This window comes from Misgurnus anguillicaudatus, unplaced genomic scaffold (genome assembly GCF_027580225.2).
Source record: "Misgurnus anguillicaudatus unplaced genomic scaffold, ASM2758022v2 HiC_scaffold_28, whole genome shotgun sequence".
NCBI classification, from domain to species: Eukaryota; Metazoa; Chordata; class Actinopteri; order Cypriniformes; family Cobitidae; genus Misgurnus; species Misgurnus anguillicaudatus.
In genome coordinates this window covers 6,013,671-6,037,279 of record NW_027395278.1, presented here as the reverse complement: position 1 = coordinate 6,037,279, position 23,609 = coordinate 6,013,671, and the positions used below count along the sequence as shown (strand labels likewise).

At 38.9% G+C, this 23,609-nt stretch overlaps 1 protein-coding gene across 2 annotated transcripts; it reads left to right on the top strand.

The window, feature by feature from the left end:
* The first annotated feature begins 225 nt into the window (after nt 1–225).
* LOC129417338 (zinc finger protein 106) lies at nt 226–23,230 on the top strand. 2 transcript variants are annotated; one of them, XM_055171944.2, is made up of 22 exons: nt 226–382; nt 1,355–1,452; nt 1,965–2,026; nt 6,525–6,719; nt 8,203–10,017; nt 10,118–10,520; nt 11,490–11,550; nt 11,649–11,803; nt 11,927–11,987; nt 12,109–12,366; nt 12,459–13,167; nt 14,182–14,228; nt 15,864–16,006; nt 16,091–16,225; nt 16,303–16,419; nt 18,097–18,288; nt 18,484–18,546; nt 18,632–18,751; nt 18,850–18,921; nt 19,027–19,098; nt 19,180–19,326; nt 21,509–23,230. In XM_055171944.2, the coding sequence occupies exons 2-22, from the start codon at nt 1,399–1,401 to the stop codon at nt 21,563–21,565; spliced, it is 4,938 nt and encodes a 1,645-aa protein (XP_055027919.2). In that variant the 5' UTR covers nt 226–382; nt 1,355–1,398; the 3' UTR covers nt 21,566–23,230. The 2 variants fall into 2 exon arrangements, with proteins under 2 accessions (XP_055027919.2, XP_055027918.2); XM_055171943.2 differs by having other exon boundaries at nt 11,490–11,559.
* Nucleotides 23,231–23,609: the final 379 nt, after the last annotated feature.

Below are 23,609 nucleotides of genomic sequence, written 5' to 3'. Positions count from 1 at the left end.
TTTGAGGCAAAACAAAGGGTACTGATGTATTTTAAGATGTGTCAGTGCAATTGTTTTCAGTTTGGACAGCTCTTACATTTATTTTAGTCTAGGACTAGTCTTATCCCAGTCTGGGAAACCGCCCCTATGTAATTTATTAAAACTCTTATTTGTCTTTTTTTTGTGAATAATTACTTCACGCGCACACTATTTTCTGTGTGTTGCTTTTTACACCGTTAACTGGGGACTTTTACGTCAAAATAATGGCGGCCATTTTTAAATTTACCGTTTGTTTCTGTACAGGAGCGACACATAACGTTGCTAAGAAGGTTGAATGTTATATAAATAGACATTGTGTTTTGGTGGAAATCCGAAGAAATGCTTTCTCCGCTTGAATTAAGAGGTATACGTATAAACCAAATTTGTTTTTCGACGCTTTTGTCTTAAAAGCGCACATTAAAGTCCACGAAGTGAATGGATGCTAGAAGGCAGTGTGTTAGCCTAAATGCTAAACATCTGCACATGCAGTCACCGATATGGTTAGATTACTCATTCTGCAGATGTTTTATAATGCATGTACCGTTTAAGTAATAATGAAGACATTAATGAAGCAGTTTAACTCAAATCATTGAGTACAGTTTTGTTCAGTGGGTTGCATTTAGCCAATAGGCTAACCAACACTTTCCAAAAACGTAAACAAAGATATTTACAAGAAAAAGCTAGGGAACACTCAAGTTAGTCATTAGATCAGTTTAACAGGTTAATCTAATAATATATTACTAAATAAGTTTTCTGTCTTATGTCCACCCATTGTTAAATTACATATAAAGTTATCTTTTTTAAGAAAGAAGTCAGTGCTGAGAAAAAAAACATGCTGTGCGTTATATCGCTCAGTCTGCATTTGCATGAGAAATTAAACTTTTCAGCAAGATGCCAGCAGCAGAGTAACGTTATTTAAACTATAATAAATATTTCCTTAGTTGTAAAATGTTGATTATTGTATACAAGTCACAGTACAACACTATAGTGATTAAGCTTTTGGCACAATAGCTGCACTCTCAGCATACTGCATGTAGTCTCGACCCAGTGCTGTCCCAGTTTTGTGTCCTCTGGCATCCTGCACTGGAGCCAATAACATTGACCTTTCTCTTGATAAACTGGAGGTGGAGTTTGACTAACCCCATACATTGCTTTTACAATCCAATCTAATGTAAGATTAGCCAGAGCTATTTAAGAGCTGTTGCAGCATGAAATAAGAACTGGCAGTCATCTAAAAGCATGTATCAATGTTGTGACTGGGTACATTTTGACATTTTAAACATGATCTCTCTTGGTGAATTGATTAATACCATTTATTTTTCATATCTAAATGCAGAACCCTGTTTATTTGTGGTGGCCTGAGACACAATAACATTCAACATGGGAAAGGAACAAAAATGCATCCTTTGTGAAACTGTGTACAGCTCCAAACAGGTAAGCTCAGCTGCTTGGGCCAACACCCTATCTCGGGCCTTCTGTAATGTGCCCTGTGGAAATCCAGCTAAAGTCGTTTTTTTGTAATTTGTTGTTTTCTACATAAAATCATCCTACATAATGTAAAGAACATTCTGTGCAATGTCACAGGCAAATTAATTCAATTCATTTGAAGTCATTAAGTAAAATCAAAATTTAATGCTCCTAATCTCATAATTTGATTGTGACTGGATTTCACAAACAAGGTCATGTTTAACCTGACTATTAATGTTTGTAATAAACCATTCTTTTTGCACCCATGTAAGTGCCAATCTGATCAATCTAGCAAGTACTGTTAGGTGTTCTGTTATGAGCAAACAGTAATCTGCTAGTTTAATGTGATTTGTGTAACAGTCAAATCTTTAAATTTTTACAGTCTTATTTTACTTACTATTGAGATCTTGTATATAAGTTAAATGCATGATTACTGTAAAAATGCCATAAGTATCATAATCATGTTATATTTCTCTTAGGAGATGGAAGAGCACATGAGAAGTATGTTGCACCACAGGGAGCTTGAGAATCTGAAAGGCCGGTAAGAGCTCATTTCCACACCAATGTGACATTCTTGGTCTCACTCATCAGCACAACAGCTATACTGCCAAATTCATATGTAAGCAATAAGGTACGAGAGGCTGTGCTGTATCGTGAATAAGTAACGGCTGAAGGGCGTTGTTAGGCACGACGCGGAGCGGAGTGCCTGCAACCCCTTCAGCCGTTACTTATTCACGATACAGCACTTGCCTCGAGTACCTTATTGCTTTTATAAAACGGTTACCACACAATATTAAAGTAAAAAAAATATTAGTGCAACTTTCATGAAGTTAAATCAATAAAAGCATTCCTTCCGCTAGAAAAAATAGTCCCTGACTGCGAACAACAACATGAAAGCTCAAATAAAAACAACAAACTGTTCTCAGACTTTGTCTCATTATATGTTTATGTGTTGCTAAGGGTGTTGCTAAGGGCGCAGTGATATTAAATAGAACCGTTGGGTGAAGCGGTCATAGCAGTGTTTTATTGTGAATAAAGCACACCTGTTGACCAATCAAAATCAAGGATTGGAACTAGCCGTTTTATAAAATATGATATATGTATGTATGGTGTTTTTTTCATAGGTCTGACTTAGGGAAGATTTGTAAACAAGTATCTACTTGTTTCTTTAGCTGCCACATTCCAAACTCATTGCAAGCACACATAACATAATAACTGTTTACTTGAAAGAGTTTCCCCACCCTTGCAATAAAACTGTCCAGTTACACAAAAACAAGTTTACTAACAACTAGTTCTGGCAAATTTAGTCGGAATGAGCAAATTTTCAAAAATAAGTTAGTTATATTTTGACATTCTCTAATAAAAAAAATTCAAAACAATGTATGATTTGTTGAAATCTGACGAAAAATGACAGAGTTACACCTGTTTGAAGTAGAGTCAGTAGTCAATTTTGAGAAAAGTCAAGTTATAGAAATTTAAAGATTCAAAAACGAAATCATCGCATCCATACCTTAAAATCACAGCTAAAACTAATAGATTGGCACACACAAAGTCAAAAACAATATCTATAGGCAAATGAAGAGTTTGGTTCCAAAACGCGATAAACGGCATTAAAAAAAAAAACGAGTTATCGCCAAAATCAGTATTGGATCAGGTCAGTATTTAAAAGTAAATTCTAAATTTTACGCAAAATCCAATATCCGTCGTGTTATTCTGTCATCTTTTCTCATTTTTTTCCCAAAACGCAATAAACGCCACTCCCTCTTTTCTGCAGAATGCAGTAAATCCACTCAACAAATCACAGCGCACAATTCCATGCATTGTAAATAAACAATGGCGGCGTATTCCTCACGGAATCCTAGTTTTCCTCAAATTGTACTCCATGATCAACAAACAAACAGAAACAAAATAATACTTTGATGGAATTGATAAACCTGTGGTGTTTTTTTGTCAGGAAAGAAAGAAACATAAGCCATCAAAATCTAAACACGAGAGGCACTCGGGAGACGGATAAATGCTGGTTGCTTGTTCTCCAGACAGCATCAAGCTTCTGTCATGCTAACACATTGATCCCAGAGGATCTTATGAAAAACTTTCCATTATTTTACGCGAAGCCAACAAAAATCAAGCAGGACCAAAACATTTTACAGCTGATCACTGTGAAAAAAGTTCAGCAACGACGTTTCAAGTATAACAGCAGCAATGACAGTGTTCTTAATATGACAAAGTAAGTGTTTTGATTAATGCCATTAATGTTTATTTTTTTATCAGTGTATACCACTAGTCAACTAACTGAATATAACATGGCAAAGATGAATGCACATTTATATATTGATTCAACAGATTTATAGCGTTTTGGAAAAAAACTTGTCATGGATTTATTGCATTTTGTGGGAAAATCAGTTTTTATAATAAAAAATCAAATTATGGATTTGAACTTTTAATGTTATTATAACCTAAAGTTGCTATGTAAAATAGTAGTTTTCATCTAGTCACTTTCCTGGTATAGAAAACACATTTTTACCGAAATTAGTCAAAATGGATTTATTGCGTTTTGGAACCAAATTCTTCAAATATATGTTCAACTTTATTCTTTCTTTTATTGTTTGATTGACATTGAGACAGACATATAATATAATGTTATAAACATCTAAGGATCTAATATAATGTTAAACATCAGATATTCTACATTTGACATGCTTCAAACGTTTTTTACATTATGTACGATGATTTTATGTACTAGAAAACTGTAAATCACAAAAAAGACTTAAGATGGTTTTCACAGGCAGGGTCACATATCATAAAAGTGAGGTCCTTGACATGTCATGCGTGTGCAATTTTAAGAAATCCATTTTAACATTGATGCATTATGGAAAACCTTATGGATTTCAAATCTCAGGACTGAAAATATGCCCATCTCTTTATAATTAATTAAAAAATTCTTAAAGGCCGGGTTAAGTCATTTCCGACAATTGTTTGTAAACACATTATAAAGGTTAGAAATGTATTGCTGAAACACGTTACAAAGTCTGTGAACAATGTAGAACTAAATTGTGAAGTTACACAGTTAAACAGTCTCCCCAGAAAAACGCAATTATGCAATTGCATGATTCATCGCATAATCAGCCAAAGTCTGCATATTTTTGCCGGGCCATACTTTTTCAAATACGGTGCACTTTTGCAGCATAAACTCCAGATTTCCGTGCCCAAAATATGCAGTGCTTGCATGACTTCATAAACCCCATATTTTCAGAGCAAAAATCAAATATCTAGCAGAAAGTTGAAAAATGTTGCATTTACTTCACACAAGCGCAGCCATGTCCCCTGTTGCCATGGGAACGTTATCAAGTAAGTGAACATCATTGAAAAGCTGCAAAAGTTCCCGCAATTTTTGCAAGTTCCCACAATTTCATTGCATAAAATTGCATGAATTTCCCGTATAGTCCATCGTGCAAAATCAAGGATTTTTGCCAGCAACAATCACAAAAAAACTAGTTTTTCTGGAAGGACTGGTTAACAGTTTTTCCTTATTTCTAAGTTCAGGATTATTTAAGCGGAGTTAAAAGGGTGGCTCAATGATGCACCAGAGCCACCGAGAATGGCCCCGCCCCTAACACAACAACCTTGGGCATCCAGTCAGGTTGTAGCCATATTTGAAAGTTGAGAGAGACGGCAGCTTTTCTGCAAGTGGGTGTGGTTTCAGCACTAACAGTGGACATGGGCTTACCATTTGAGAGTTGAAAATCCTGCCTGTTCTTACAAGATCACTTATTTTATTTACTTGACATTTTTCGTCATTCAAATTTGTCTTGGTGGTTGATAACACATTTTTCTGTGGTGTGACAAACTAAGAACACATTTAATATCAGACTATACGTGGTAATCACAAATGACTGAAGGGTCATAATAATAGCTGAAAAAAATTGAAAAGGTTTGAGAACCCTGAATATGGCTATGACCTACTATGCATGTGTATTGTCATGCACGTGTCTTATCTGGTCAGCGGGTGGATAAGTTGAGGCAGCTGCCATAACTTGGGAATATATATAGGAGCGTTAGGAACAACTGACAAGGCCGACAAATGACAAACTGACTCGCTCATGTGACATGTAGATCATTGGAATGTGAAAAGTGAGAACAAGATAATATGGGTAGTTTATGGAAATCTAAAGTTTACAGGACACATACATAAAAAGTATAAATTTTTTAAAGTTTTTAAAACTTTACCGTCTGCCTCCTCTCCTTTTACTGATTTTTGTAAGATAAATGTCATACGATGTTTAAAGCATATTAATCAGAGAAATTTAGATTATAAAACTAATGAATTAATAAAATTATTTAGTTTTATTAAAATTAACTGAAGAACATAGGAATAAACTAAAACTTTTTTTTAATATCGAGATGCATTTGGCATTTTAAATCAGAAATAATTTTAAAGTCTGCTGACTGGAAAATGGCAAGCTGCCATGACACCATTTTTCGAGGTATAGACCAGCTGCCAACAGCAACTTTCTACATATCACCTCACGAGTTTGGCACTACAGAGAGTAGCCAAGGGTGGGAGGGTCTTGAGCCATCAACTGTTGGTGGCTCACGTTACAGCTATCCCTGAAAAGTCCCGCCCCACTGCAGTCCCAGAGCGCAGAGGTTGGAGGAAAATTGGGGGAATCCAAAAGCTCTCCCAACCCTTGTCTCAGAGCACAGCGGACTCCATCATGACAGCGTGCTAGGGCTCAGCCGCTCCTGAGAGGGTGCTCAACCCTCTTGTGCCTAAAACCTTCTTATATCCCATCACCTCCTCCTCTCGCCTGGTTGTTCAAGACCTGTTGTGAAGCCCTTGAAGATAGACAGCAAGATCAGGAAGATTGCACTTTTTCTTATTTAGTAACTTAACTTTATTTTTGAACTCTTATGATTAAAAAGTCAGTTTACCTCCTGATCTCGTTGAAAGGACTTTAATCAAGTTAAAAGCCATTTTCAAAAGCAGTAACTATGCCTGTAGGCAGTATTGAGCAGCCTTTGTCCCCCTCGATTCCCAGGGACTGCGGACATGAGTGCCGGGTCTGCGCCGTAACGGTTGTGAGCCTGACCGACTATGCTAGTCACATCTCCAGCCCCATACATAAACAGCGCATTGAAGATCAGAAGCACCAGACCTTAAACGAAGATAAAGATGAAGAATACTTTGACAAGGAGTTTGTGCAGCTCATTGAAAAACGCAAGGAAATGATCAGGTGAGTCTTCATTCTGTTTGTTTCTACTTTTCTTGGCAAAGACATTGATTGGAGATGCAGCTGGCCTGCCAGTCATCTGGTGATTCATTCTAAAGCTTTAGTTAAGGTTTAATACGCTGTCAATTTGTCAGAAGCTTGTATTTGAGGTCTCCTTCCCTTAGTGTTTTAGTGATCTGCTTGTAACATTTGCAGTTCTATATTAAACTGTTTTGCAAACAGGTCTGATACTGGAGTCATGTGTCAGGAGCCCAAAAACAGCCATGACAGCACACTTGCTCTCTCACATTCTTGGATACATACTACACCTTTGCCTTCATGCTAACCAACCCTTAAACAGTATATGATCAGCTTGTCTTTAAATAGTCTTAACTATTTATATGAACCATGTTGTTTAAGGGGAAATTAAACATTTGTTTTTGACACGCAGAGACTTTGCGGTCCTTTATAGGTTTGCTAATATAATTAAGTCTCATGTTGTGTTATTGTGAATTAAACAGATTTGTTCTATACAATTGTTCTGGGTTTTGAACCTCAAAAGCCAAACATAGGTAAACTTTGCAAGTAAATTTGCTATTTAGTTCTGTGGAGCACAGTAAGATATTCTGAAAGTGAATGCGTATTGAGATATGGTGGGGAATGTCAGTGGGTCATCAGCAGCTGTCATCCTGTCACATGCCAGACTGTATCCCACCATACGACCCCCTTAAGCTTAAAGGATTAGCCCACTTTCATAGAAAAAATGTCCTGATTATTTACTCACCCCCATGTCATCCAAGATGTTTTTCTTTCTTTCTTTAGTCAAAAAGAAATTAAGTTTTTGATGAAACATTCCAGGATTTTTCTCCATATAGTGGACTTCAATTGAGCCCAACGGTTTGAAGGTCCAAATTGATCCCAACAGGGTCTTATCTAGTGAAACGATTGTCATTTTCGCAATTCATAATTTTACTTTTTAGCCACAACTTTTCGTCTTGCACAAACCCTGTGATGCGCAAAGTTGTTGTTTTGGAATGACCCTAATTAATGTCTTTGTGTCAGTTTATTGTTTAAAATGGTCCATAAGTGTGCATTTTGCGTGTTATGCATGACCTTTCGACGTAATTATTTAAGTAAAATCATGGACGCGCATCCCATGCCTAGTGCAAGACAAGAAGTTACGGTTAAAAAGAATTTTTTTTGCAAAATTGATAACCGTTTTGTTAGATAAGACCTTTACGAGTTGTGGCATTGTTAAAGTCCCTTTAAAGATGCATTAAAACTGCAATTTAGGCTTTTAGACCATTGGGCTCAATTAAAGTCCACTTATGTAAGTGTAATTCTTTAAAAAGATAAGACCGTGATTTTAGCAGTTTATCTTACATGTCCATAAAGAAGGGTATTTATATACAGATTGTACCAATTTGTTAATTTCCCACACATATTTTGGACATTATTTTTTATTGCATATTTTATGTTTGACTGTGTCAACCATTTTATTGATTAGAAAAGAGGAGGCTGCTACAAAGAAGGCTAAAGAGGAGCAGGACAACCTGAGGAGGTGGCATGAGCTACAGTCTCAGTGGCAGGCACCAATGCCTTTAATGCAGCAGTATGGCAACTGGGAGCGACCCTACCCTAACTTTCCTCAGTTCTCCAAAAGGGGCAGAGCCTCCAATTGGCAGAATACAAGATTTCCATCGCCTAACCACAGCAGGTGGCCTAACCCCAACCGACAGATTAGATGTGCCACTTGGCATGCTGAAGGGCCTCCTGACTTTCAGAGATGGGGTTCCATGGAGCGACAGGGAGGAAGTTTGCATAACCAAGGAAACTTTTGGGGTGGTAGACAAGGTGGATATGGGGTCGTCCCTCCACAGTTAAGAAATAAGTCTCACTGGAACAACAGTCAGTTTAATTTCCCTGGCCAGGGACAATATATGTCACAGCCTAGGCCCCTTAAATCTCCTTCAGGAGAGCAGCAGAGTTCATCCACAATCTCAGAGGGTCTGCTAAAGAGTCCGCAAAGTGTGGAAGAATCTGGCGGGGAACATGATCTCAGCAAAGCTAAGGGTCAGAAGTCAGAAAAGGTTCACCGGTGGGCACCATATCCACCAGCTAAGCTTGGAGATCCTTCATTTCAACCTAACCCTCCAACAGGCTCAGAAAAGTCAGATGTGGAAAACTGTAAGGCACAAAGTTTTAATGAGGACAGCCAGGGCTTGATGTCCAACACAGACTGGTGGCATAAATCCACAGAACCTTACCAGGAAAAGAGTGAAAGCAGTCCAAACCAAAAATGTTCTTTAAAGAACAGTAGCAGTACTAGCTTGGATAGTTTGACCAACTTGTCCACTTCCAATAGACAAGCAGAGAAGTCCTCTGAGCATGCTAGAACTGGGGCTTCTTCCACACCTATTTTAAAGACTAACCTTACACAAGATGAAAGTAAAGACTCAGTCAAGGTCAGTTCCAAAAATTCTAAGGATTCCCATTCCAGCTCAGAATTGTCACAGCATGCTACTTCTAATGCAGAGAAAGAGCAACTCCTGTCAGAGATGCTGCGAAAAGCCAAAAAAACCTTGCTGAATAGAAAGAGCTCTATTGACACATCTGCCTCAGAGAACTGCCTTAAAGAAACAGAGACTGTGCCTCACAATGAAGAACCTCAGCAAGTTGGGAATTTAGATCAGAACAAGAATAAGAAAGCACATGAAAGTAAGAAGAAACTAAACAAGCACAGGACCCGAGATAGGAAGGCTTTTGTTGAGCATATCAGCAATAACAGAGAACAGTTCCCCACTTCTATTGACGCATCAACAGAAAATGTGTGCAATGATATTAGGCCATCTCTCCAGTCTTTGCAAGTTAGTACCTCCACAATGGACCAGGAAGATGAGGAACAGTGTGGTAAAAGGGAGATAAACCTTGACTTGCCAGTCGAAGATCAAGTCATGGACACTTTTGATGAAGGTTTGGGTTCATTTGGTGAGGGGGTATCCATCAACCCATCCCAACCAACAGCAAGCGGTTCTGTACCCCCATTAAGTAAGCTTGCCTTGCCTGCATGTCTCAAACGGGATATAAACCGCCATATGGGCACCAAAGGCAAAGCACCAGCTCGTGAACCCAACTTGAATATTGCCAGACGGATTAGAAATTTGAGTGGCATGCGAAAGAGTGAGACAGAGAAGGACTCTGGACTCAAGCCCACCTTGCGGCAGCTCATTAGTTCCTCTTGCTCCAGACGAAATGTCAACTGGGACCAGGTTTACCAGGAAGTCAGTCGTAAGAAGCAAGAGCAGGGCAAGGGCTTACCAAGGTACTGCATGATTTGTTTCTTACATTGTAGAGTATTTTAATAAAGTTTCCAAAATGCTTCATTTATATCCTATTTTCATATTTGTCCTAAATCCTTTTAGATTCGGTATAGAAATGGTGCCCTGTGAACCTGAAGGTCTGAACCCAATGGAAGAAAATGATGTTCCTCTTTGTGAGGGCTTTCAGTGGGACTCTGTGTTAGATATCAACCAAATATCTCTGCATTCCCGCAAACGTAGCCTGTCTGAAAGCAGTGTGGTTAAAAGTGGATCTTCTGGCACCAGTTCCCTCCTCAAAGCTGTGGACACACTGAGAGACTCTTCCATTAGTGGCCCTTTACTGCAAACTGAAAGAGAAGAGATTCAAACAAAAGATCATCTGACGAATCAGTATTTGAAAGGGCACCTTCAGGGTCCCGAGGATATTGAAGGAGACAGTGGTTGTACCTCGGAGACTGAGCTAAATGACACACAGGGAGTTGGCAAGAAACGCAGAGCACCTGGGGTAAGCTTCATATCTTCCACAATGGGCAGAAACACAACAGATTTGTTTCCAACCAAGTGAACAGCCTTGCTATTTTACTATATGTACCCCATCCTGGCAAATTAGGTAGAATGAGCAAATTTCCTTTAATATCAAGCAAGTCCAGCATATTTTCTCTTATTCCTGCATGTTTTAAAATCGAAACCACGCGCAAGTACTTTGCTTCTGTTGAACACACATCCTTTGTAATAGGAAAGATTTAGGAAGGTACACCTCTCAGAAAATATACAAATAAAGATCATTTTAGATGTTGAATTATTGTTTGGACCATTGGAATCTAGGCTCAATGTACTTATTTTTATGAAAACCTCAAATTCAACTAAAATCGAAGCCTGAAGCTCAAAGTTAGACTGTGCATATTCTGAATCATTTAGACAGCACAGGTGCATGATTTTTGAAAAACACTTTGGAAAATTGAGTCGGGCCGAGTACTAAAACACACTTGTAGCCAATCAGCAGTAAGGGGCATGTCTACTAACCGACATTGTTGCCTGGGTTGTGTATGTGTGGGGTGGGTCTATCATAAGAAGGTCCAGATTTAATTGGGGTAGGGGTGTGTTTGTTTAGGTGATTTCAAATATCAACAATGGCTTTCAGAGATCATGCACCCCGCCTTTAAGAGTCCTACATAGACAGCAACGCAACAAGAAATAGCACTTTTTAAATCAATCATATGGAGTCTTAATAAATATGTGATTTATTTCTAAATAAATCAATGTGGGTGCTCCTGTATAGCTCAGTTGTAGAGCATTGCGTTAGCACCGCAAAAGGTCATGGGTTTGAACCAAGGGATCACACGTTGATAAAATGTTCTTTGTAATGCACTGTAAGTCGCTTTGGATCAAAGCGTATGTCAAATGCATATGTAAGAATAAGGTAATCGATACAGATCATTTCCATCATCTTATTTGCTGTTGTCTTTTTTATTAGGATGTTTTGTCTCCAGAGATTCCTAATGAAGATAGGAAAAGTAAAAGACAAAAAATCAAGGGTAAGAAAGGTAAAAAACAGCTCTTATTTACCAACAAAACCTACATAGTTTTCTTATGTTGGGTATTTTAATGTGCCTGTCTTTGTTTTGATGTACAGAGCGCTCTCAAGTGGATCAATTGCTGGCTGTATCTCTGCGTGAGGAAGAGCTTAATACCTCTCTACAGGCAGTGGATAACAGTCTTATTCAGGCACGTGCTGCCCTTCAAGCTGCCTATTTGGAGGTGCAGCGCCTGCTTATGGTGAAACAACAAGTAAGACCTTATTTATAAGTATTTATTATTGAGAGTCATTCAGAAAAATGAATGTTTGTACTTTCATCTCTCACTGTGCTGCCACTCGCTTGTTGGATTTTACAACTACAAATCATTTTACAGGTGACGACTGAGATGAACTCTTTGAGATCCAAGCGAATTGAAATTCTACAAGGAATGCAAGGTAAACGAATAAAAAATAGTGGTCATGAATCAATTTAAGAGAGTTATATGAACCTCAAGATCATGATGTCCTACTTGATTTCAAATCATAATCCCAGCTTATTTATTATTAACTTTTTCAGGGGAATTTGATTCGCAAGAGCAACAGAATGAGACCTTGACCCCTTCATCAGTCCAGATTTCACAAATCAACCCCCATTCCCTAACTTCAGCTGCCCACGCAGTCTCTCCCTCCACAACCTCCCCACCGCCTGCTACCATCAAACAGGAGCCCACCTCTCCCTCTAAATGCACCACAGAGAGCAATCTTGTCAAGAGCCCACCCCCAGGACCCCATAGTACCACACCTGTCCAAACGGTGTTTGCAACTTGTCAGACAGGTAAGTTCCAATTGTGCAATACAAATCTCAAAGATATACATCGCTAGCAGTATAAGAAGATATGATGCTTATCTATGTGTCATTAAACACAGATACTAAGTTCAAGTACAGCCGCATGGACTCCTCCCAAGACAGCACAAGCATATCTCCTACTACAGCTCCCTCTGCAGATCACAGACTGCAGCCGTCTCCAAACACAGAAAATCATCAGAGTGCTCAAGAGGGGTTACCCAACCCTGCTTCCGCACCCATGTCTGAAATACCCACCCCCAAGCCACAATCTCTCGTCATTCACGCAGAGACTGGTCCTGTCAAGCGTGTTCGGAAGCTGAAGAAGAGAAAATGTCTTAGGAAGGCAAAGGGAGATGAGCAAGCTCAAATCAGTGATTCTGAGCTCGATGCGGAGCAGCCCATCCAACGACCTGTTCGAAAGCAACGACCCCAACGGAGATCCAGCCGCATCAATACCTCACCATGCACCTTGCAAGAGAAAGGGGAAAATGCGCAAGTGTTGGTTACCGAAGCTTCAAAAGGAGACTCGGAGGAAACTGAGTTAGCGTCACAGCCAATGAATGACGCTCACGACTCTTCTTCTGAACTAGAGATGGTAGAGCTTCCTCCTCCGGCACCCATCGATTTTGTCGATCTGGATACGTCAGATGCAGATGACATGCCTGAAAAGAAAGCAAAGGAGTCGGGCACAGCTGACAGCGCAACCACAGACCCCCAAAATCTTGCCTGTAATGAGGTCACTTCCACCAGTGAAATAGGCAGTAGCAGTAACATCAAGGCTTGTGAAAGGTAAATCTTAAGTGTTAAACAGACTCCTACATTTTTTTATTTCCTATACACAGTGAAAGTCACCTAAAACATGAATTGTTTGCACAAAGGAAAAAATACAGTTTTTAGTATTCCAATACTTATTTTAATTACATGATAAATTAAAATACAGTTAAAAGTGCAATGTTTAACTTTTAGAAGGATCTCTTGACAAAAATGCAATATAATATACATAACTATATTGTCAGTGGTCTTTAAAGACCCTTCTAAATGAACTGTATTGGTTTTATTACCTTAGAACAGTGGTCTAAGCTATTTTTTTCATGAGCCACACTGATAGGTCAGGGTCAATAGGAGAGCCGCCTTTACCGCAAAGTATCAAAATGCATGACTCTGTAAATGCATGAAAAACGGAATAATTGATTAGCCTTTTCAGTTTGTGCACTACTTGTAAGGATCCAAGAGTTGATCTTTTAAAGATTTAGGGTGTTTTCACACCTAGTCCGTTTGAGCCCTCCAAATGCTCTCAGAGCAGTTCAGGGTGTATATGTAAACAAACCAAGTGATCTCAGACCCCCCTAAAAGGACCCAAAAGTGAACCGAACTCAGACCACTTCTGGAGGTGGTCTGAGTACGGTTCGCTTTTGGGTTTTTTGTCGAACGATTTCTTTTTGATATGTGAAATCAATAAGGTCCCGGTCCGTTTCGCGTGTGGTTTTGACATTGTATCAAAATAAACTGCTGCACAGAAAGCTGGGGTCTGAGTTCTTATGAAGTTGTGATGTGAACAAGAAAGGGTCTGAGATAACTTCAGTCCTGAAGAGGACCAAAAAAAGAACCGGGTCCTCTTTTGAGTCCACTATTGTGAACACCAAAAGGACTGAGGTCACATTTGGCTAGTCCCTTTTCTGGTCCACTTAAAGTGAACTGGGTTTGGGTCTTTTAAAATGAGCTATATGTGAAAACACCATTAAAGCTTGGTTAAAGAGATGATCTTTGGCACACATTTTGATAGCCCTCTGTTTTTTTTTTCAGTGAAATTAAATCATCCTCCACAGTGATGGAGTCCAAGGTGCCCTCAGGTATGTGGCATTCTCAAAAAACACAAAAAAATTGTGATGTAATTTTGTGGCTCTATAAGGCACATTTTTCGTAAACATGATGCACTGCATGAACAAAACAAAAATTTTGGAATGTCCCCCTTAAAAACATGGTTATATCTTCCAGTATTTCCAGGCATATCAAATATTAGTGCAATACCATACAATACAATTTTGCTTCCATCTTTGTCACAGCAGCTTTGGAAGGGCCTTTTTCTGTTCCAAAATGACTGTACCCATGTATATAAGTCATGATGGGTTTGATTAATAAGTGTTTAGCTCAAATCCTGCAAATGATACCATTTAGCTGGGTTCAGGTCTAGGCTTTATGCAGACCAGGGGCCTCATTTATAAAGCATGCGTACGCACAAAACAGGGCTGGAAATGTGCGTACACCAGTTTCCAAGCAAATTTTGTGATTTATAAAAAAACAAACTTGTTGGGAGAATGGGCTTGCAGGGTGGGATATTACGATGATTCATGTACGCACACTTGCAGGTGATCTGTGATTTATAAAGGGAACATTGCTTTGTTTTATAAGTCTTCATAATTTTTGGTGTATGCCATTTTTGGCTTTTGTGCGTACGTAGACTTTTAGTAAGAATCCTACGCACAGTTTTATACATAAGGCCCCTGGTAAGTTCTTCCACACTGCGCATAGGGCCATTGTCATGTTGGAATAGAAAAGGGCTTTGTCCAAACTGTTGCTGTATTGTTAGCAATAAGATTTGTGCTCACGGACATGCCTAAAATAGTCAAATCTGTTCAATAGAAGGGGGTGTCCCAATACTGTACATATAGTGTATGTCATATGATCATATGTCTGCACACTACTCTGGGTGTGTGTGTTCATGGGTTTACTGTTTACTTACCAGGATGGGTTAAATTTTAATTATGGGTTACCATACTGGACAGTCACATCTTTTTTACTTCTCTTTGCTTGATAGCCATATGTGCATATGAAACTTGTAGTTGTGTCGTCATAGCTCTGTACATTCATAGCAAATGACCAAATTAGAATGCTAATTCAATCTGCATACAAAAATAGTTCACAAAGGTCCCAACTTACTTTTTATGGGCAAGGTATTCTTAGTGCCTGTTAATGTCTGGTCAGACACCGTTAACCTCCGCCTCCATGAGTGACTGCTGTGATAACAGCTCTGAGAAATTAATTTATATACTAAGTCATACCAGTGCTCTATAGATGACTAAAATTAAACATGTTGGCCTTTTCACATGTTGAAGCTTTGCAACTAAAACTTGCAGTGACAACATATAAGGCGTAATCATTTTTGTACGCAAATTCAATAGTTGAATTTAGTTCAGGGGTAATTCTTAATCAAAAATCATGACATTTATTATATATATATATATATATATATATATATATATATATATATATATATATATATATATATATATATAAGCATTATAAGCATTACTATTACTGAACCCAGAGAATTCAACATTCAACAGTAGCAGCATGTAACACTTTCAAGACCCTACTATATTATCATTACGTTCATTCTCTATAGCTAGAGGGGAAAACAGGTCTTCAACAGTGTTAATGTTTCACAAAAATTGCTGATATGTACTTGTGTGTGTGTGTGTTATCAGATTTATCAGACCCAGGGGAGGAGGAGGGGCCTACAGAAGGGCAGTTTGAAGGCCACCAGGAGGCAGTGAATGGCATGCATATCCATAATGGACTGCTGTACACATGCTCAGGGGACCGCACCATACGCGCCTTTAACCTGATAGTCAGTCCCTTGTATTTTTAGCTACTGTATAACTGTAGCTCAAAAACAGGTCTCATTCATTGTTTCATCATATTCACATTACAGAGCCGTAAGTGTGTCGCTGTATTCGAGGGTCACACCAGTAAAGTGAACTGCCTGTTGGTGTCATGTGGAGGTGGCTTGCAGCAGCGCTTGTACTCAGGATCGAGTGATCAGACAATCCGTTGTTACAACCTCAAGGTCTGATCCGCACTGATGATTTTGTATTTCATTTTGGTCTTAAAATACTATGATAGCCTTTCTTTCTGTCTTTTTAGACTACGGAGTGTGTGGAGCAGCTGTCTCTTCCACATCGAGTGCTTTGTCTTCATAGCCGATGGAAAATCCTTTATGCCGGTCTGGCCAACGGCTCAGTCGTTTCCTTTAGTCTCAGGGTAGGATTTGTGCAATAAACCAAAAAGCCATTAGAGGGAGTGTCTTATTGTGATTTTAACCACATGTAAAGGAGTGTTAGGCATGACGTTGAGTGTCCCTTTAAAGGAAAACACCACGGTTTTTTAATATTTTACTATGTTTTTACCTCAACTAAGACGAATTAAGACAAACCCTTACTTTTTCAATCGTCTACTTCATTTTTGCACAGTGCGTCATGAATGTGTTAGCATTTAGCCTAGCCCCATTCATTCCTTAGGATCCAAACAGGGATGAATTCAGAAGCCACCAAACACTTCCATGTTTTCCCTATTTTAAGACTGTTACATGAGTAGTTACACGAGTAAGTATGGTTGCACAAAAGAAAATGTTGCAATTTTTTTATGAGAACTATATTGTATGGCGGAAGAGCACTTAGTTTGCAGCACTTTGACCTCTGGTACAGTAACATCATCACTCCTGACTTGGAAGTTTGAGTGATTGATGATGTTACTGCGCCAGAGGTCGAAGTGCTTCAAACTAAGTGCTCTTCCACCATACAATATAGTTCTTATTTTATCTGTTTGGATCCTAAGGAATGAATGGTGCTAGGCTAAATGCTAACCGTGGGTTTACACCAGCTGCGTTGGAGGCGTCAAAATCACGTCTACCGTGTCTACTTTGCCGCTTGAACATTTTGAATGCGTTTGCGTGTCTAGAGCGAAGTAAACGCGTGGAAAAAGCAAACATTTGACGCGCGTCAGAGGCGAAATCCGCTTCTTGTGGGAGGGGCAAGTACTATCCGGTTGTCTGTTTGCAAGATGGCTGATGTTGATCGTGCATTCATTGAGAGAGTTACCGGTTTGTATTTGGTCGCCTTACTATAGGGGGAAAATAATGGTGGGAATGCTGCGGGTCGATAAACGTCACGTGACTTAAAAGTGAAATGTGTATTTACAACTTACCAGGTTGCCCAATATCCTCACTGACACTCTTTCAAGCGAGGTCCTTTTTATTCGTGTCTCTATAGAAATTAGAACTTGTGTCGTATAATTCCGGGTGACTGCTCACCGACAATATCAAGCATTCCTCCATGTTGAATAAGTGACTCCGGGCGGAGCTGCCGCTACAGCAGCAAGCAGGCTCTTGATTGGTTAACATGGCGCGAAAAAGTTCAAATTTTTCAACTCGGCCGTCAGCCGCATATTCGCATCAAACGCAAAATGCACAAAAAGCAGCATTCGAGCGTACCGCGCCAGACGCTCCATTTGCGACATTCGCGTGAACTAGACGCGCGAATGAGGCGAAATCACGTTTTACCGCGCCAAACGCCTCATTCGCGCTGGGAGACCTCCAGACGTGCTTCAACGTGTCTTCACATTGACTTGACATTGAAATCACTTGCGCTTGACGCCTCTACCGCGGCTGGTGTGAACGCAGCATGACACATTCACGACGCACTGTACAAAGATGAAGTGCACACATTGAAAGAGATAGATAGGTATTAATTAGTCTAAGTTGAGGTAAGAACAAAGTAAAATATTGAAAAACGGTGGTGTTTTCCTTTAACTTGGGTCAAATCACTGAAAGGCACAATCCATTGTTTAAAAATTTGGGCAATATCAATATGATACAAGATAGATAATCAGATGAGAAGTAATTTCGTTGCAATGTGTGATCATTTCTCATATCTCCTGTAGAACAATAAGCAGTTGGACGTGTTTGAGTGCCATGGCCCACGGGCTGTGAGTTGCCTGGCAACAGCTCAGGAGGGGGCTCGGCGTGTGCTCCTAGTGGGCTCCTACGACTCTACGATCAGTGTCCGAGATGCTAAAAATGGCCTGCTGCTGCGTACTTTAGAGGGCCACACCAAAACCGTGCTCTGCATGAAGGTGGGGCCTTACAATAAAAATCTTAAACGGCAGTTTGGTTATGCCAAAGATATTTAATATTAACAAAATGCTTCACTGCTATTGCCATGAATGCAAGACTTGAAGACGTTGCAAACATGGTGGTGCTGTGATGCAACGTCCTTAAAAATACTTTGGTTGTGCTAAACACATTTCTTCTTTGTTTCTTCTTTGTAGGTAGTCAATGATTTGGTGTTCAGTGGCTCAAGTGACCAGTCTGTACATGCACATAATATACATGTAAGTACCTCATTCATCTCCCGTCTCTGACTCAAAATTATTAATCAAGTATCTAATTGCTTCCTGTATACCTCTGGCTTCTCAGACTGGGGAACTGGTCAGGATCTATAAGGGTCATAGTCATGCAGTCACTGTGGTGGCCATATTGGGGAAAGTGATGGTTACCGCGTGCCTGGACAAGCTGGTCCGTGTGTACGAGCTCCAGGTATACATTGTTTTGGTTTGCAAGCAATGTTAGGCATCTGTAACGTATTAAATTGGCAAAATGCATTGTTGATTCTGATGAATTATGTATTGTTACAGTCTCATGACAGACTTCAGGTTTATGGTGGGCATTCTGACATGGTGATGTGTATGGTCATCCACAAGAGCATGGTGAGTACATCTCAAAAACTTACCTTATGCCTTATTGGGGTTTATGATTCTTTTTAAGCATTGATTATTTTCTCAGATTCATTGATGGTGTATTCTCTGTTGCAGATCTACACAGGTTGCTATGACGGGAGTGTGCGAGCTGTCAGATTAAACCTGATTCAAAACTACCGCTGCTGGGTAAGCAAATAGACTGTCACATACACCAGAAACTGTGTTATCAAGCAGCAGTTGGTGATAAATCTGTTGCATGAATTGCAGTGGCACGGCTGTACTCTGATCTTTGGCGTGATGAAGCACCTTCAGCAACACTTGCTGAATGACCACACCAACCCAGCGCAGCAGACGTTCAAATGCCGCTGGAGAAACTGCGACTCCTTCTTTACCACCCGCAATGGCTCCAAACAGGTACAGTAGCAACATTTAATGTTTAAGATTTGTACCCTGTTTACAGAAGGAAAGACGCAGATATTTCCCTGCGGTTTGGCCTCTCATTTACACAAAAAAACTGTTTTTATCACAAAAAACTAACGTAATATGAAAGCCCTAAGTTTACAGTTGAAAGGAACAGAAGGTCGCTCGTGTTATTCGTTATTTGTGTCAATTCTGAGAATTTTTATAGGCTTGCATGGCTTTATTCCTGTTTCTGCACTGCCGCCCATATGTTTGGTGTTTAACGGTGTATTTTTGCGGGTTAATGTAAATGACAAGTTTTTTGAAACCATGTTGTGTGCATGATGTTGTTATTGAAAACGAAGAGGGTAAAATGAAGAGTTTCGTTGCAAAACGAGATAACTACGTTTTTTAAATTTTTCAGAAATCAAATTTTTTGGTTGTGCATTTCAATTAATTTCAATTCAACTGCAGTTGGTTTGTTTTGATTTAAACCTTCATAACTAAAAAAAATACAGGTAAGTAGCATCATAAAACAAAATAATAACATGATAACATAATAATAAACATGTTTTGACAAAAATGTTAAAAACGGATTTATCTCGTTTTGCAACGAAACTCTTCAAATATTTGTTTCTCTAAATAACCGGCTATGTGTAAATGTGTTCTTGTTAAACTAGTTTTGGCAGGGCCCAGTTGATTTAGTTTTGATGGTTATATATAGTATAGTTACATTTAAGCTAGATTCTCTTTTAGGTCTACAAATTAACATCATACTGTAATTGTGTGAGTTTTGTGAATTGACTCAAACACTTTGACAGCAGATTTTTTACGTCAACATCATAACCTTAAATGTGCTCAAACGGCTAATTTTATGTCCTTGTTTACACATCGTAATAAAGGGACACTCCACTGTTTTGGAAAATATGCTCATTTTCTAAGTCCTGTAGGGTCAAATATTAGATTTTTATCATTTTAGAATCCATTTAGCCGATCTCCGGGTCTGGCGTCACCACTTTTAGCATAGCTTAGCATAATCCATTGAATCTGATTAGACCGTTAGCATCACGCTCAAAAACAACCCAAGAGTTTCGATATTTTTCCTATTTAAAATTTGACTCTTCTGTAGTTACATTGTGTACTAAAACCGATAGAAAATTAAAAGTTGCAATTTTTTTGGCATATAATAGCTAGGAACCAGTGGCGGCTGGTGACGTCTTTTTTTGAAGCGCACGATGCGAAGTTCGTCACAACATGTATGTAGCTTGTCATGTGTGTGGTTCGTCATTTTTAAAATGTGTTCTGCGCTTTGAGAGATCGTGTGTGCATCACGTGTCATGCCAAAATAAGTGCCTGCTGCCTTGAACTTGAACTTGAAAGGAGACGCTCGCGTGTGCCAGATACTCGCACAATCTCATGCGTAATCAGAGTTTACTGTTAAGGGAGTGTGTTGCGTGTATTTAGGGAACGTGAGCGTCTCTTTTATCATAAACGGTTTTGACGCGTCTCCTTATTTTGACAAAACACGTGATGCACACAGGATCTCTCCACACGCATGACACATATTTTGGAAAAGGGAACCACACACGTGACAATCCGAACACTTATTATGAATTAGCGCATCCTCTGAAGTGCAGTCACGAGCTGCCACTGCTAGGAACTATACTCTCATTCCGGCGTGATAATCAAGGACTTTGCTGCCGTACCAGGTGCCCGAAAATAGTCCCCTGCTATTGAAAGTTACCAAGGTGACTACTTTCAGGCACTGCGTAATATCATTGCGCCTCTTGCAGCCATGGTACGGCAGCAAAGTCCTTGATTATTACGCCAGAATGAGAGTATAGTTCATAGCCGCATCGGCCTAGAAAATCACAACTTTTAGGTTTCTGTCAGACGATGTGACTATAGAAGTGTCAAGTTTTAAATAGAAAAAATATCGAAACTCTTTGGATATTTTTGAGCGCGATGCTGCTAATGGTCTAATCAGATTCAATGGATTATGCTAAGCTATGCTAAAATTTGTACCGTCACACCCAGAGATCGACTGAATGGATTCCAAAACGATAAAAATAAAACACTTATTACGTAAGAATGTGACAAAGTATTTTCTGCAGACAATGTCTATTATTTCAACTAATGATTAGCCATTAAGTTATTTTTATTAACTTGTTGTAAATAATAAATCTTGTCTTTGTAGGCTGTGCATACTCACATGCAGAAGCATGCAGAAGAAGACAGTAAAATGGAGTCATGAGGGGCCAAGGGAGTTTGCATCACATACGTAAATCTCCTCTTTTCCCATATTGGGAATATCTCATTCAACCCTCACCAGAGGAGCCCTCTTCATGGGCATGTTTTCATATGAGCCATCAAATGCCAACAACTCCAACTTAGACGAAAGACATTAAGACAAGTAAAAGACGATCACCTGAAGAATTTTAATTTGAAAAATTAAGGAAAAAATTGAAATAAAAAAGTGTTTGTGCTGTCTAAGTGTATTTGTTGGCATTCTGATGGGAGGAAATCTTTTACCTTTATATCCACTCTGTTAAAAGCGCAGAGTATGTTTAAATCTTTTATACTGACGTGGCATTGCTCTGATACTCTCCTTCACGGGATTGATTTCTGCAGTATCAGACAGAAGTTCTTCTCGTCTCTCATCTGATCTTACGTCGTATTGTCAGCTCTGAGATTTACTGACCAAATAAAGACAATAAGTCAAACTGTGAGAAACATTTGGGTACCAGGCCGCACAGCAGAAGAGTCACTGCAGATCCCTCAGCAGAACACATGTAGCTCCATCATTATTGTGAGTCCGTGTTGTATAAGGTAGGAGTGAGTTAAGAAATTATAAAACTAACAGATTTTAGTAATGTAACATCAGGCTTTACGAGGGACACGTATTTTTCACATTGCATCGTCCAGAGATTTCTTTCTCCAGTTTCATGGGATTATACGACTGAATAAATCATGTTTTTACATTTCAATTGGGTTGCCAGATAAAAAAAGCTGTTTTAGATAAGGGCATGTCTGGTTGTTTTCTTTTTATTTTATGTTCATTTAAATGTCGTTGAGTGACTTCTTTTTTTTCTCACTATTTAGGATTTTTTTCTTTTTGAACGTAAATTCTTCTTGTTTTACTTTTCTTTTTAGTCGCTCACTAAAGGTGAAGCGAAGTTAGAGGATTCAGGCGTGCAGTGATAAAAAGATTGCAACTGAAATGGGTTTGCTGTGCTGTTGAGGGACTGAAATGTAACAGTTGGTGTGTAAGCCTTTAAGAACATAGATGAATGTGTTTTAATGGTCAGTGTCAGTGTTCCCTTTTTTGTGTTGTAAAGGAGAGATTTTGTTTGTAACTTTTACTTTACAGTTGAGAGTATTTGTCTTGGTGGGATTTGTAGTTTTAAGAAAGGACAAAAGAAAGGACTCTGTAGGAAAGGACTTTTATTTTGCTGTGTGTATGAAAGTTGCAGGGGAGATAAACATGGGAGGTGTTTTATGTATGAGTGTTTACCTACCATGCCTTAATTCTTAGCCCCTATTACCAGCGATCACATTCAAAAACAGGCCTAACATATCAAATAAACTGCAAGATCATAATGTCATAACAATACAGCAATTTACAGCAACATCTGTTATCAAGGAAAAAGATTTAAGCTATTTTCTGTACTACTTCTGAAGTGTTGTTTTTTTAAGTGTTTTTCTTAATTTTTTTTGTTTTTTCATGTCACATGATATTTTTTTCTTCCCATTATAACCTTTGAATACGCAACTCGGCTCTTTGCTATAACTGTGTTGCTGAGAAGAGAATGCGGCCTTCTGGTATTCCCAAGTTTCTCACACTTGTTCATTTCAAATTGTTTAACTGCTATAGACGTTTTGTACACAGAAAAAAAACAATAAAAAGAGACTTTGCCGACTTGTCAACATTTCTTACTTTGTTTAAAAAAAATCTGCTTTTGAAATGTGCAAGGTATATTTTATAGGTCTGATATTATATTTAAATGCAATATTTTGGAGATATTTTCATCTAATGGGGTATAAATTGGTGTTTCTTTAATTTAAAGGAGACATATTTTGCAAAATCCACATCCAAGGTTTTTGGACATAATGTGCCGTTTTGATTCTCTTGTTAATGTGAGGTCACATTGATAAAGCTCAACCCACTTACAGTCCTGCATTACCATAGTTTCCACCCTCAGCGAGTTGTACTCTGTCCACTAGACACTATTGTTTCAGACTGTATTATTCCAATCTCTTTTAACTGAAAGCACTCACAGTCTGTTTGTAAGGGAGTG

What these genes read in the sequence shown, in the direction of transcription:
- LOC129417338 (XM_055171943.2), top strand. Translation starts at nt 1,399, where the DNA reads ATGGGAAAGGAACAAAAATGCATCCTTTGTGAAACTGTGTACAGCTCC. An exon ending in CTGTGTACAGCTCCAAACAG is followed by an intron (nt 1,453 to 1,964) that starts GTAAGCTCAGCT and finishes TATTTCTCTTAG; the next exon opens with GAGATGGAAGAGCACATGAG. An exon ending in CCCGCAATGGCTCCAAACAG is followed by an intron (nt 19,327 to 21,508) that starts GTACAGTAGCAA and finishes TTGTCTTTGTAG; the next exon opens with GCTGTGCATACTCACATGCA.